The sequence below is a fragment of the Bemisia tabaci genome, chromosome 1 (genome assembly GCF_918797505.1).
Source record: "Bemisia tabaci chromosome 1, PGI_BMITA_v3".
NCBI classification, from domain to species: Eukaryota; Metazoa; Arthropoda; class Insecta; order Hemiptera; family Aleyrodidae; genus Bemisia; species Bemisia tabaci.
The window spans coordinates 51452416-51465242 of NC_092793.1; the positions used below are offsets into that span (position 1 = coordinate 51452416).

A 12827-nucleotide genomic window follows, 5' to 3' on the forward strand; every position below is an offset into this window, starting at 1 on the left:
CTCAGGTGTAAAGCATTTATCGTGGCAAAAGCTCGATGTAGATATTGAAGAATTTTCAAAGAAAGGCGGCAACATTGGTAGTGGGGCCAGGTTTGTCTCGGTCGGAACTACCCGACTCCACCGGTGGTGGAGCAGTGCAAGATCCATGCGTCCGTACGTCTGGTCCTCGTCTCGTCGTGTTTACTTTTTTTTACAGTTAGATCCACTCTCTTTTGACACAACAGTGTTGCCGGTTCGTTTGTTGCCTCCAGAGTCCAGAGAACATGTAAACCATGGAAGCTTTTCTCGCTTAGCGTATAGGCACACGCAAAGAAAATGAAGCTTTCACAGTGACTTATTTACCCGTGAAGTTCGTGCCAGCAGCACAGACAATTTGTCAAAGATTTCAAAGGAGCAAATGAAAATTTTTAAGAAAAGAAAGAAAACAGAAAACCCTAAGATTCTTCACGAACGTTATCAAGTCCAGTATCACCGCTTGTATGACCTCCTTCATAGTGTTGGGAACTTGTATAATTTTGAGCATTTAACAGTATATTATGGGCTTACAACTCTCAAACCCTCTTGGAAGCCGTTTGAGCAAAGTGTTTTGCAGAGTGTCCGGGTTGATTATTGAAACTGATGGACAAAGCTATAGATAAAGGAGACAGAAGGGACCTGGAGGGATCCCATTGGTGGAAGCGAGCGGTTGCAATAGACAAAAGAGGTAGGTAATAGGCTAACTAACGGCAACCCATGAGAGACCCTATAGTTATTCCATCATTTTCTCCCTTAGTCTATAGGAACCATCCAACTCAACCAATAGAATCGCTCCTTACTCCATATGCCTTCTTCGTCTATCGCTTTGTCTATCAATTTCAGTAATCAGCCCGCAAGAGGGTTTGAGAGCTGTATGATCATGAGTTACTGTTAAATGCCCAAAAGTATACTAGCTCCCAACACTATCGAGGTCATACAAGCGGTGACACGAGACTTGATACTGTTGATACTACTACTTGATATGGTCTACTGAAGAAATGGATCGTTTATCAAGCAAATGGTTTAATAGCCGATGTAAATATGATTTTGAGGGCAGAGTGTCGAACCTTAATTGTAGAGGTTTCTCCCTGTCTTCAAGAAGCCACGGGAGATTCTCTATGCGTCCCTATTGGCAACGTGGCTTTATGGACGTGCGCGCGAGATTGTCCTGCTTCGTGAGTCGGGCGGTGGTTAATGTCGAAAGCCCCCCCAGAGATGCCTGTCAAAGTGCAAGCTTTTAAGTGCGATCCTTACAAATGCTGCGCCCGACCGCCGCCGCTAGCCTTTGTTTGGTGGTCCGCGAGTGGGAAGGCCCTTCGGCAGGGCAGACAGCCAGGCGAAGATGGACAGCCGTGATTGAGCCACTGGAAGACTCGATTGGAATCGTTCACATTGAATGATATCAACCCAGATCAAAGATATGGGGAGCACTGATCCAATATCACATTCCTAATTTTTGACCTAAATCCTTTGACCTCTCGAGGGGCATTCGATACTGTTGTCGAAGTTTTTGACCAAAAAGCAGCGATTGACAAGTAATGTCTTCGATGCCTGTTAGCTTTTTTGTTTGCAATGTTGGTATGGGCCAAATTTCACCAAAAAAGTGTAGGATAATCGATCGCAAAATGTCGAATAAGTTTTCATCGTTTCCGGGATTCTAGGTCTCCCAAAACGTTTTTTCTCGTGAATCCGATCGATTGTTCTTTGACCCGATGAAATTTCTGGCATCGGTGCCATCAGTGGAGTGACAGACTCATCTACCAGTTTGGCCCAAGCACAGAGCTTCCCGCCAGATTCACCAAGTCCCTAGTATTGCCCGGGGTACAGGTTAAATTCCAACGATGACCCTGGTGAGCACCAACCATCCGTTCGATGAGCACAAAAAAGAGGATCGGGTTTACGACAGGGCCGGATAAAGGGGGTGGCCACATGGGCCGCGGCCCATGACGGCAAATCTAAGGGGTGGCAAAAATTTGCAATTATTTAAAGTGTAGGTATAAAAAAATCGGATTTATAAAAACAAAATCACAAACGAGAAAAGGCGACAAACTCTCTCATTTCCTGAGAGTATAGTAATTTCTAATTTTGACGTCTCTTAGTGATACAAGAGACAGCACCTTCAATAAGTCGAGTTCATAAAAGAGAGACGAAACAAGCAATTTGGCTTGGAACGGCGCGACTTTGAGAGAAATGATAACGAGGACTTAATATGAAAAGGAGAAGCCCTCGGCGCGGCGATCGATCGGCATGTAGCACATATTAGCGCCTACAAGACCGCACGAATACTTCTCGCATTGCGCCAAACACGGTGCGGTCTGCGTGGCGCGGCTGCGGAAGTTAAAATCATTGATCCACATTTATGTTTGTTCTTTCATAATTTTTTCGTTTATTTCTTATGAATGGAAGGCCTTGTCCACACAGAGATAGGTTTACGGAACTTAACTTTCGCGCAAAGCTCCGTGAACTTTTGCTAGTAGTGTTGCAGGGCTTTCCCAAAAAATGTGTTCAACACGAGTAAATGCCTCTTATGCACCCTTCCCCGCTGACACGTTCATTTGATGGTTTTTATCGAGTTTCAAAACGAATGAGAAGAGGACGGCAAAATACAGGCGGCTCATGGGCGGCAAGTAGGTGAATCCGGCCATGGTTTACGAGAAAATACAGATTCACTGGATCGGATTCATACGTTCGGCCTGATCCGACGTGAAAATTCGCTTTTATTCGTCTGTCTACCCATCTGATGCCTGGTGCCATGGGTGTCTCCCTGTCTTCTGCGATGGAATGATGATCGCCGTACAGTCTGGCAGCCGTGGCACGATAGCTTAGTGCGTTTTGCCGTTTTGTCACCCAATGTCATCAGGAGCAAGCACGAAACTTCGAAGGTGGAGAAGGAGGTAATAAAGCGAAGATTAGCGCGACTTGACTCCCGCTAAGGCCGGGTCAGGGGTCCTGGAATGCCGCAACTATGCCTTTGAAATGCCCTTTTTTATACGCGTAACTGCTCTAGCTATGGACGACCTACGTGCCGGCATTGCCACCGTTGTCAACTTGGGTTAATGTACTTGTCTTCGCCCTGGGGTAATCTCTCGTCTTACCAAGTCACGCGCTAAAAATGGGAGTCACCGGTCGTTAAAATTGCGCAAATTTGAGGGAGCTATTCAACAACACGTACCGGCGACTCCCTCTTGCAACGTGTGAACTTCGACAAATTTTCGCGATTGAATATCGTACCCTTTTTTTTTAACAGCTGATCTAGGTCATAAACATATTGCTGTACCTAACTTGCTCCTTTTTGTTCAATGATTGCAACGATCCAATTCTGGGGAGGTCAATCAAAAAATCGGAAACACGTTACAATACCAATGGGATTATTCTCAATTTCCCTTGGAAGGAATTTCGTTTTGGTTTTACCCCAATCAGTATTATCTATCACATACGATAGCGATAGTTCACCTCTTGGCTTTGCAAGGGTTTTATCCTCTTATTTCTGCTCTGTAACAATCAGAAAAATGAACCTCTAGACCTAGGAATAGCATAAACTTAGTTCAAAACATGATTCCTCAACATAACATATCGACGGCGTAAGTCCGCAACCATGTATCTCGTTTGCGGTGTTTGAGAATAACCGCTCTCATGTGATTTTTTTTGAAGGAGAACAAATCGACATCATTCCTTGAAGTTTTTGCAAAATTTTTTTTCGCACAGAGAAGAAAACTCACGGCAGTTTTAAAGAGTAGCCGTTGAGTAGTTTTTCGTTTAAAAAAATAAGTATGACAGGAAGTCTGCGACGTCGCAAACCAAGATACTTGGTTGCGGACTTACACCGTCTATTTGCAGACTACATATTGCACATATGCTGCTAATTTCAAATTAACCCTGAGAAATGGGGCTGCTGTCATCATCTAGGCCAGTCAAATCAATTTTCCACTCGTGAAAAAAACCAAAATGAGCTTTAAACTTAAACGGCCGTTCATAACTGACTCATGTTCAGCACATAATCAGAGTTAGGGATCTTAAATATCTCTCCTCTTCTAATAAACACTGCTCGTATCATTAATTTGGCACCATGAAGGATTGTTTGAAAAATCATAAGTAAATATCGAGACATAAATAATGACCGAATCTGCTAAAATTTCTCTGCGAGGACGCTGATTTTAACGTTCCGCTTGCGAAATCGGGAAGGCCCCCAGATGTCGGGGGCCGGCCTGTTGGCGATCGGTGCCAGAACAAACAGCGTTTTCCCAGATTAATAGGTAATTAAGTATCATGACGTCGCATATGCAAATCGCAGATGCAGTTTGCAGATGGCCCGCCGCGCGACGCAATGCGACGGCGTCGTGTTTGACGCGCTGAACTTGAAACCAGGCAGGCGTCTGGTTTTTTTGATAACTCCGTCCTCCCGGCGGTATTTAATTACGCCGGAATATTGATAAACACGTTCCCGTTGCCGTCTCGTGCTTTAAACCGGTCAATTAGGTTTCCAATTCAAGTGGGAAGCGAGGGTTGTTGGAGAGGGGACAGAAGATATACCTCTTACTCAGGGTCAATTTTTGGGCCTCCGCGCCCAAAAATCCAAGCTCCCTAGAACCTCTTCGGCTCCAGGGACGGAGAATCTCGTTTAGTTTCAACAAGTTTATACTTTCCAATAGAGAGGGGTGGAAGGTGAGGTTCGGGAAAATGTTATCCCTATTGTAAACACGATTTGAAACATGTTTGGACTGGTGGAAGATTCAGGACGAAATATTCACCATAACGAACTTATCCTCGCGCAAAAGTGACTATTTTGGTCTGGTCTTCAAAATTATGACGGTTTAAATTGAAATCGGAAGAAACTTACAGTCTCGAAGCGGAGCTCATCTCATGCTCTGATCGCTCTTCATTGGAAAAAAAACACATTGGATCTAGAGTCTAGACTCTTGAAAACATTGACAAGAAAATGGACTCATGATTCAATCAGATTTAAGCTTAAATCAAAGAAAATCCGCTCAAATTAAGAGGCTTGGTTCTTGATTTAAGCTTAAATCTAATTGAATCATGAGTATTTTTTCTTGTCGATGTTTTTAAGAGTCTGGACTCTAGATCCAATGTGTTTTTTTTCCAGTGTTTGCATCAGCGAGTTAATCAGTTTAAAATGTTGGAACAAACAGGTCACAGATTCTGTTCACAGGCCAACTTCAAGTTCGGACCTCACACATACTATTCTCATGTTTTGAGGGAGGAACAGCGATAACCTCTAGAATTACAAATCCCACACGTAGTTCAGGTTTCCTGAAGACAGCAAAATGAAATTACCAACATCTCTGGTTTTATGTAAATGTTTCCGGGGGTGCGGTGGACCAATGGAAACTTCCCCACTACCCCAAAACCACCGTGGGGTGGTGTGCTTTGCGATATATTGATTGGTCCACCATTTAATCCTGTGCGAAAGGATCGATAAACAGGATGTTTGCAACGAAAACCTTAGTAATCGATTCTTTACCACATCTTCAATGGGAAAATATCGATAATCGATCATTCACGCTTCGCCACTGCCATGCACAAACCGGTACTCTCAAACTAGCACTAATTCATTAATTTCTTAGCCATTTCTACTCGAAATTCCTTGAGAATCGCAAGATCCGATCTATGATTTGTCCTGAACACATGGGTCTTCTCGAAGGATCATTGGAAAGACAGCAGTCAACATATCCATCGATGAGCCTCTTTGAAGCCTCTAGTTTGTGCGTAGGACAGGCGGTTTTAATGTGGGTTCCCAAAATTGCGTCGTGGTATCTTCGAATTGAAATTTTGCAACTCTTCGCCCAATAATGAAGTCTGCCGGACAGCCACGGCCATCGAATGTGGTTCGTCTTTTATCAATCGCAGAAATCGCGGAATTGACGCTGTTCGTGCTTTAAAGCCAAACTGGAAACTGATCACTGTGCATCACGCCTCGGCTGCTTCGGCTCAGAGCAGGCGTCATCGCTGAATTTTCCAATGAAAATTAGACAATTTTTCATCCAGAGACATTTGTAAATATGGAGACTATAGATTCCGCATTCAAACGTTCCAACACTACTCTGTCTAAAACTATTTAAACCAAATACTACACCTTAATTGATAGGGACCGTTCGCGAAATACGTAACACTGATAGTGAGCCTGCTTGACGAGAGTGTGTTTTGGGCAGGGGCACCGGGCCGCTTCACGCAACGCTTATCGATGTATTTTTTTACTTTTATGTATTGACTGTTTATTTCAATATTATGCTCTTGTAATTTAATTTTTTTTTTTTTTTTACTTTTGTTTCACTATTCCCCCTTTTTCTTTGAGTTGCACCCATGATTAAAACATGTCTAGACGACTAATGTTGCTTTTATTATCAATTTTAGCATCTTTCTTATCTTACAAACACAAAGGGAGAAAATGGAGGTTTATCAGTGCTTTATCTACACAGAGGGGGGAGGGGTGTCACATACATTTTATTTAAGCCTCCAAATCCACGTAAAAAATACGTAAAATTCAATACATTTCAGAGATGGCTTCATTTGCATGTTTTACCCTCAGAAAATTGACACTGAATAACTGCTTATGCTCTCTACAACAGCACCTGGAAATTTCAGCGACTGCTCGCCTCTTGCAGTCTTACATGCGTTCACAGTGGACAAAAATCTTCCCATTATTTATCTTTGATCAGTGATATTTTTGACGGATGATGTCAGTTTGAAACAATCGTGCCCGAGGGTTCATCTACCGACAGGCCGACATCCGCAATCACGTTATCATAAAGAAATCGCAGTTTATAAACCACAAAACAACCCATTCGTCTCGCTTATGAGTCATAAATATTTTTATCGTAGCACACATTACGCAGCGCGCTCAACGTAGTTGCGCTGCATTTGATTGAGTTAATGGAACATTGAAGTTTCGTTTGTAATCAGGAGTTTGCATGCATTGCTGCTTCTAGTGTGTACAACACTCTCAAATGTTTTGTGGGTACCTAATTCTCGCTCCGTCCGTAATATTTCGTACATCCTCACTCATTATTATGAACCGATTTGAAGTTTGGAATCAACATTCAGTTATTTTCTGAAGGCCACACATTCTAAGTTCTACATTCTAAGTAGTATTTGCACAGATTGTTGTCAATTCTGATGAAGACTTGGTTCAATCAGAATGGATGGCAACGACAAGTTAAATATGATTATTATTACAGAAACTCGAGTGCTAATAATGGTCGATTCTGAAACCCTTCGATTGTTGAAGAAACTAGTCATCGTGAATGTTTAGCTTAAAGTCGTTTAACTGCAAAAATATGTGACTTCTAGATATCCTGGCTTTTAAATAGGTATGTATGTAGCCAATACCCTGCCATCTTGTTTTTCAGTACAAGTCCCTTTTTTATCTCATGGACAATCATGACAGTCATGCCTTTTATCTTCCATTAATAGAGTTCCCAAAAATAGAGTTTTGATTTTTCACAATCCTCCCCTCAGAAAACCAAGACACACTAGCTAAAGACTTAAAAAAAACTTGAACTCCTCTAAGATTGTTTGTCCGAATGGCCAAATGGTCGACCAAAACGTTTCGTGTTAAATCCTGTGTATTTTTCGCCTTGTCTCCTGCGTTTCTACTGAATCTATCTGAATCGCATTTCTATTATAAACTTATTAGCTAAAACTACGTGCTTTCGTTTAGGTATGGAGCTCGAGTTCCTTTTAACAAAAATTCGTAGTTTTATCGCCATTAGGGCAACTCTGCCCTAAGTGAAGTCAATGTGACTGTCGCGTGAACGGATGCTGTCGTTAAAATTCTAATGAATGGCCCTGTTGCCAGAGCGTAAAGGAATCCCTAGAGTATCGGCACTATTATTAATTCCCTCTTTCGAATCATTATTGGACAAAAAACAACAATGAGATAGGAGCGAAGGTCTCTGCGGAGCATTTCTCTCATTTTGTTATAAAATTTCACGTGTCTTGCACACCGTGGAAAGTTTATTCTTATAATAGCTAATGTTTACATTAGGAATCAACAAACCGATCCAGCACTAAAAGCAGATGACGTCACGATTAATTTGACTACATTTTGCAATTTGGAACTACAATATCGTGCTCAGTTTAGAAACAACGTATATACCATTAGTTTTCCTATGCACATAACATAAGTATTTTTGGGATGAGTCAGAAATTGTATGTTCATAATCGCAAAATGAAGTCCAGTTAAGGTGCAGCCGAGCCGTATGATTCTCGAAACTTTTATCTGGTAAATCATTTGCTTTCGGTGTAATAAAATCAGATAAAATCTACAATGCTCTAAAATTTTGTATTCTAAAATCTCTATGCAATCCTTTACATCTATGCATCATGTATAATGCAATTTCTTCATCAGTCCGATCGGGTTTCTCGAGCAGTTTTGACAAGTTCGAATAGTTTCAGAAACTCTCTGTCTTCTCTTGCTCATCCACATTCAAATCGTTAAGTTCGGCTGCCCGTTCCAGAACTAATCGAAGAAATTGCAGTATTCGCGATTATGCGTCTGAAAAATTGACCGTGTCAACCGTTGCAGAAAACAACCGCGGTGCATAAAGTGCAGCTAATTGGACGCATTCGAATCCAAAGGAATCATCTCCATCCTGACATGGGCCCTGTCATGCATGTATTTTTATGGAGCTCAGGGTTCATGTCACAACGGATGTAGGTCCTTTTGATTCAAACGCGTCCGCTGAATGGCCCTTTAACCTTCGTCCTCTTCTGGCTCTAGCCAGAAGAGAGTACCTCGGAGTTTTTTCCTTTTTTTTTCAACGAGAGACCACGCGCTGAGAATGGACTCTATTTTGAAGTAAGAAACCACTAACTCTAGCTCATTTTGGAAACAAAGTATGTGCTGTTAGTTTCTCAATTGAGATGCGTGCTTTTATGGATGCGCTAGAAATGAGTGTCCGTAATTACAAATTTTTGGAGCCGAAACAATCCGCGTCGAATAATCATCAAAGAGTGTGATCAATATCTTTAAGATAGGCGCTCAAAGTTGTTGTTTAGGTATTACTTGATCCTTTCATATCCCAAAGGTGTCCGTTTCAACATTATCTTTACAACTCAAAAATTTACTGTGAACCGAACGCTTTTAATGGAAAACCCTGAAATTCGGGAAACTCTCACTAGTAGCAATTTTTTAATACAAATTTTTGCTCGCTTGCCATGTACTGATGCGTTTGTATTTGTTTTGTTTCAGAGTGGGAAAATAGGGCAGCACGCAGAATTTAAGCCACCAGGGCCATGAGGAATTCAAACCTGCTAAAATGGGCTCAGAGTATGAACAACAAACAGTCGGCGAAAAATGGAAAAACAGAAGGTGAGCTTTTCGTTACGTCCAAACTTTACTACATAAATATGCGTGTTTGTGAGTCTATTGTAAGTTGACTCATCATAACAAAGGTCCAGAATGGTGTCGTAAGTGTTAATAATGACAGCATTCGAAGCGTATTTTTGGGATGCAGAAGCAACGTTGCTTCCCCCCCCCACCCCTTTGACCCAAAACTTTCCTCATCGTGAAAACGTCATTTTTGACAGTTAGGGACTATTCGTAGCATCAAAAGGGTTCTAAGATTTTCTGCTAGAAGGTAATAATTTAAAGAAGGCTTTGTGAATGGCGTTTCTAAAATGTTGAGGACTTACTTGAATAGAAAATGATCGAAAAACAGTTTTTAAATTAGACATAAACATGCCCTCCGGTTTAAAGAATGTTTTCTGTTTCTGAAGAAATGCCTTTAAATCAATGAAGGGTCTTTCTCATTTAAAACATGTTTCGTGACAATTTTTTTCAGTGCACTTTTGTTAGAAGTTACTCCTCATGACAATATAAATCATTGATCAAAAGGCTGCCTCGATGCAACTTGTTGAATGTCTATCTTTGAAGAGAATGGAAATTTCCATTAACGTACGTAACTGCGTGTCTTCAAATGGCAAGCGACCTTGAAAGTGGAAAAAACCGCCCAACCACCTAAATGTTGCTTCTTTCGATGTTCCATTGTTGGTGAAGAGATCACGGCCTTTATGCCATGCTCTAAAACGGGCACGAGTCAGAATTGCCCAATTATTCCTTATTACACCCATTGGATGTAGTCTCTTACAGCGGAAGAAGCCAAAGTCTTCTGTAGATCAACATGATCATTGATCAGTAGTAAATTTTGTCCCCCAAAAATTTTGTCCCGTCGTGACGAATGTACTTAGGATTTGAAGATTGCGCTTAACCTTTACATATAAGTATGATGGCCAATCTCCGGGCCATGCTGCTTTTTAAAAAAATACAATTACAAAATTGTGGCCCCTCCACTGGTTCGTCACTGCTGCCATTATGCTGGATTTATCGAGGTTTGTTTACTTCTTAGGAGAAGTCACTTTATCTAGAATCATTGTACTGCCGTGCTAAGCAAGAACGCCTTAAGGTCACCAAAATTTTCCCTCGTTTTTCGGAACTTAATACTTTATAAAATAAAAAATGTTTTACCCATGCACCTCGAACATCCAGGTCAAGTTTGTGATAGTGTTTGCGAGATAATTCTGGAACAACATTGTCTCAAGGTACACAAGTTTTTCTGCCATGACACATTGTTTCCAAAAAATGTAAAATGGCGTTTACGGCGTTTTTGCGTTGTACGGCAGTGTAGTAGATCTACAGTATCCAATTCATCTCTCGTGGACGACAGCTCTGATCTCGACCACCCTGGAGCCGTTTTGGCTCCCTCGGCCGGCTGCAAGGCCCGAAACGGGTCCCGCACTGCCGTGCTAAGGAAAAACACCGTATGAACATTTTAGAGTTGCCAAATTTCCCTTGATAAAACATGAATTTTTGACGACTTTCACGCAAATTTTTCTTTGAAATTTTTAGATATTTTAGATTTAATTGCGTGCGAAATTGTTTGAAAATTTTGGAAAAGAATATTCACAATTTTCTCTGCAAATTCGGAACTTATCGAAGGAAATTTGGCAACGTCTGATGGCTCATACGGCGTTTTTCCTTAGGACGCCAGCGTACCACGCGGAGACGCGGAACGCAACTGAACCGCGAGCCCAGGCTCGGAGAATCCAGTTACTATGTAGCTGAAGAGTCGGGACAGCTTCCTTGCACTGGATATGAAATCTCCATCGGGGACTCGCTCTCTTAAACCGGTTGAAAGACTTAAAAGTGCGCTCTCTTGCAGTTTACTCGCTCGTTGTTGTCCCCGCCCCCGCCCCGCGCCCATCGCGCATCGCCTTAACCTTCCATCGTCCCGCAACCGAGGAGTTACCGCTAGCTCTTCCACCGGGAGGTCGCCGCTTCGAATCTTGGAGCCGGTTCAACCTCTCGTCAACGGAGATGCCATCGTCTGCCCTCGATGGTTCCCGCCTCGAGGAATCCAACGGGTCAATTCAAGTTCAAGGTTTACGAATCGAAATTTTCGTCACTTTACAGCCACCTGCCGCACAAAGGATCGAGTCAATTAGAACAGTCGGACGTGACGACTTTTACTATAACTGCAATTTTCATGTTTATTTCGTCAAATTTTAAATTTTGAGGGGTGATTCCGAAAGAAAATTTTCTGAGAAAACCAATAGGACAATTCTTAAGACCTCAAAATTTTATAAAAACGGAGTTATGAGCTTTTTAAGTTTCCAGATTTTGTCCGACCTCTCCTATTGACTCGATCTACTGTGTATCGATAAGCTCCGTCTGTTTGATAGATAACAACCTCAAGGGATTCACATTTTTAGCGTCCCTATAGGCTCAACTCCGTTTGGAGCGCCTAAAGTCGGTGCTATCCATTGGCATATCAAGCAAATTGGCAACATTGTGTTTTTCTCCATTTAAACCTATGGAAATGTATCGATTCTCGGAGAGGACCGTTGCTCCGACAAGAATCGATTCTTCATCACAGGTTTAAATGGAGGAAAGCGAGTGTTACCAGATCGCTGGATTCGCTTCTGGTGCTATCGTGAGGACACAACCCAAAACCTCGAGGTGAAATCTTCAATGTAGCATTTGTTCGATATTTCGATGTTCGTTTACCTCCGGTCTTGATTCACTTGAACTGCTCGACGGGCTTGCCAAAGCTTCGAACAGAGAATCCGAACCAACGACGAATTCAGTGCAATACTTCGGGTCTCCGCTGAAGACCTTTCCTGGGCGAGGACTTCCGTTAATGCCCCAATATTTCAGCGAGTTTCATTACGCGACCGAGGTGTCATAAAGCCGACTGTCATGTGGTTTCTCCTTCCGCCAACAAAAACCACGGAGAGAATCACAATCACTTTCGATTCCTCCTGGACTCGCGGCCAAGCACGTTGACAGGCTGTGGGACGAATTCGACGCGAATCGAAACGAGACGTCTCTTGACAAGTCAAAATACAAGGAAACCGCGAAATCATTCTTTTGGTAGGAGATTCTTCGAGCTCACACGGTCAAAATTTTCGACTTTGACTCACACATTCTTGAATAGAACAAACGAAAAACTCAAAACTGATATGACAAAAGCTTGCCTTAAGTAGATACTATTAGAGCTTTGGACTGTAGAAAGTTAAAATTGTCTCCTCTTAAAAGTAAGCGATTGAAATGAAACTCCCCTGGAGCAATTAAAAGTCAATGAAGCAGAAAATACAAATACTTTGTTTAAAGTCATGACAAACGTAAATCTCACCGCGATAAGTAAATTTTCGATGCCACAACGAAAATTTTACTTGCGGGGTAATTAACTGCTTCATTGAGGCAATGAGTAGTCTCGATAGCGCTCTATATAAGAAACTTGCTAAGAAAAGGAACTGTATTTTTTTACGCCGTCTTAATCCAAACTTCTCCTCAT

At 42.0% G+C, this 12827-nt stretch overlaps 1 protein-coding gene across 2 annotated transcripts in view; it reads left to right on the plus strand.

Moving 5' to 3' along the window:
* ced-6 (PTB domain-containing adapter protein ced-6) overlaps positions 1-12827 on the plus strand; it is a 96436-nt gene that overhangs the window by 44077 nt on the left and 39532 nt on the right. For both annotated transcript variants that reach the window (XM_072302826.1, XM_019049291.2), the window contains one exon: positions 9224-9343. In XM_072302826.1, coding sequence (XP_072158927.1) covers positions 9268-9343 — 76 coding nt within the window. In that variant the 5' untranslated portion in view covers positions 9224-9267. The remainder of the gene's footprint in view (positions 1-9223; positions 9344-12827) is intronic.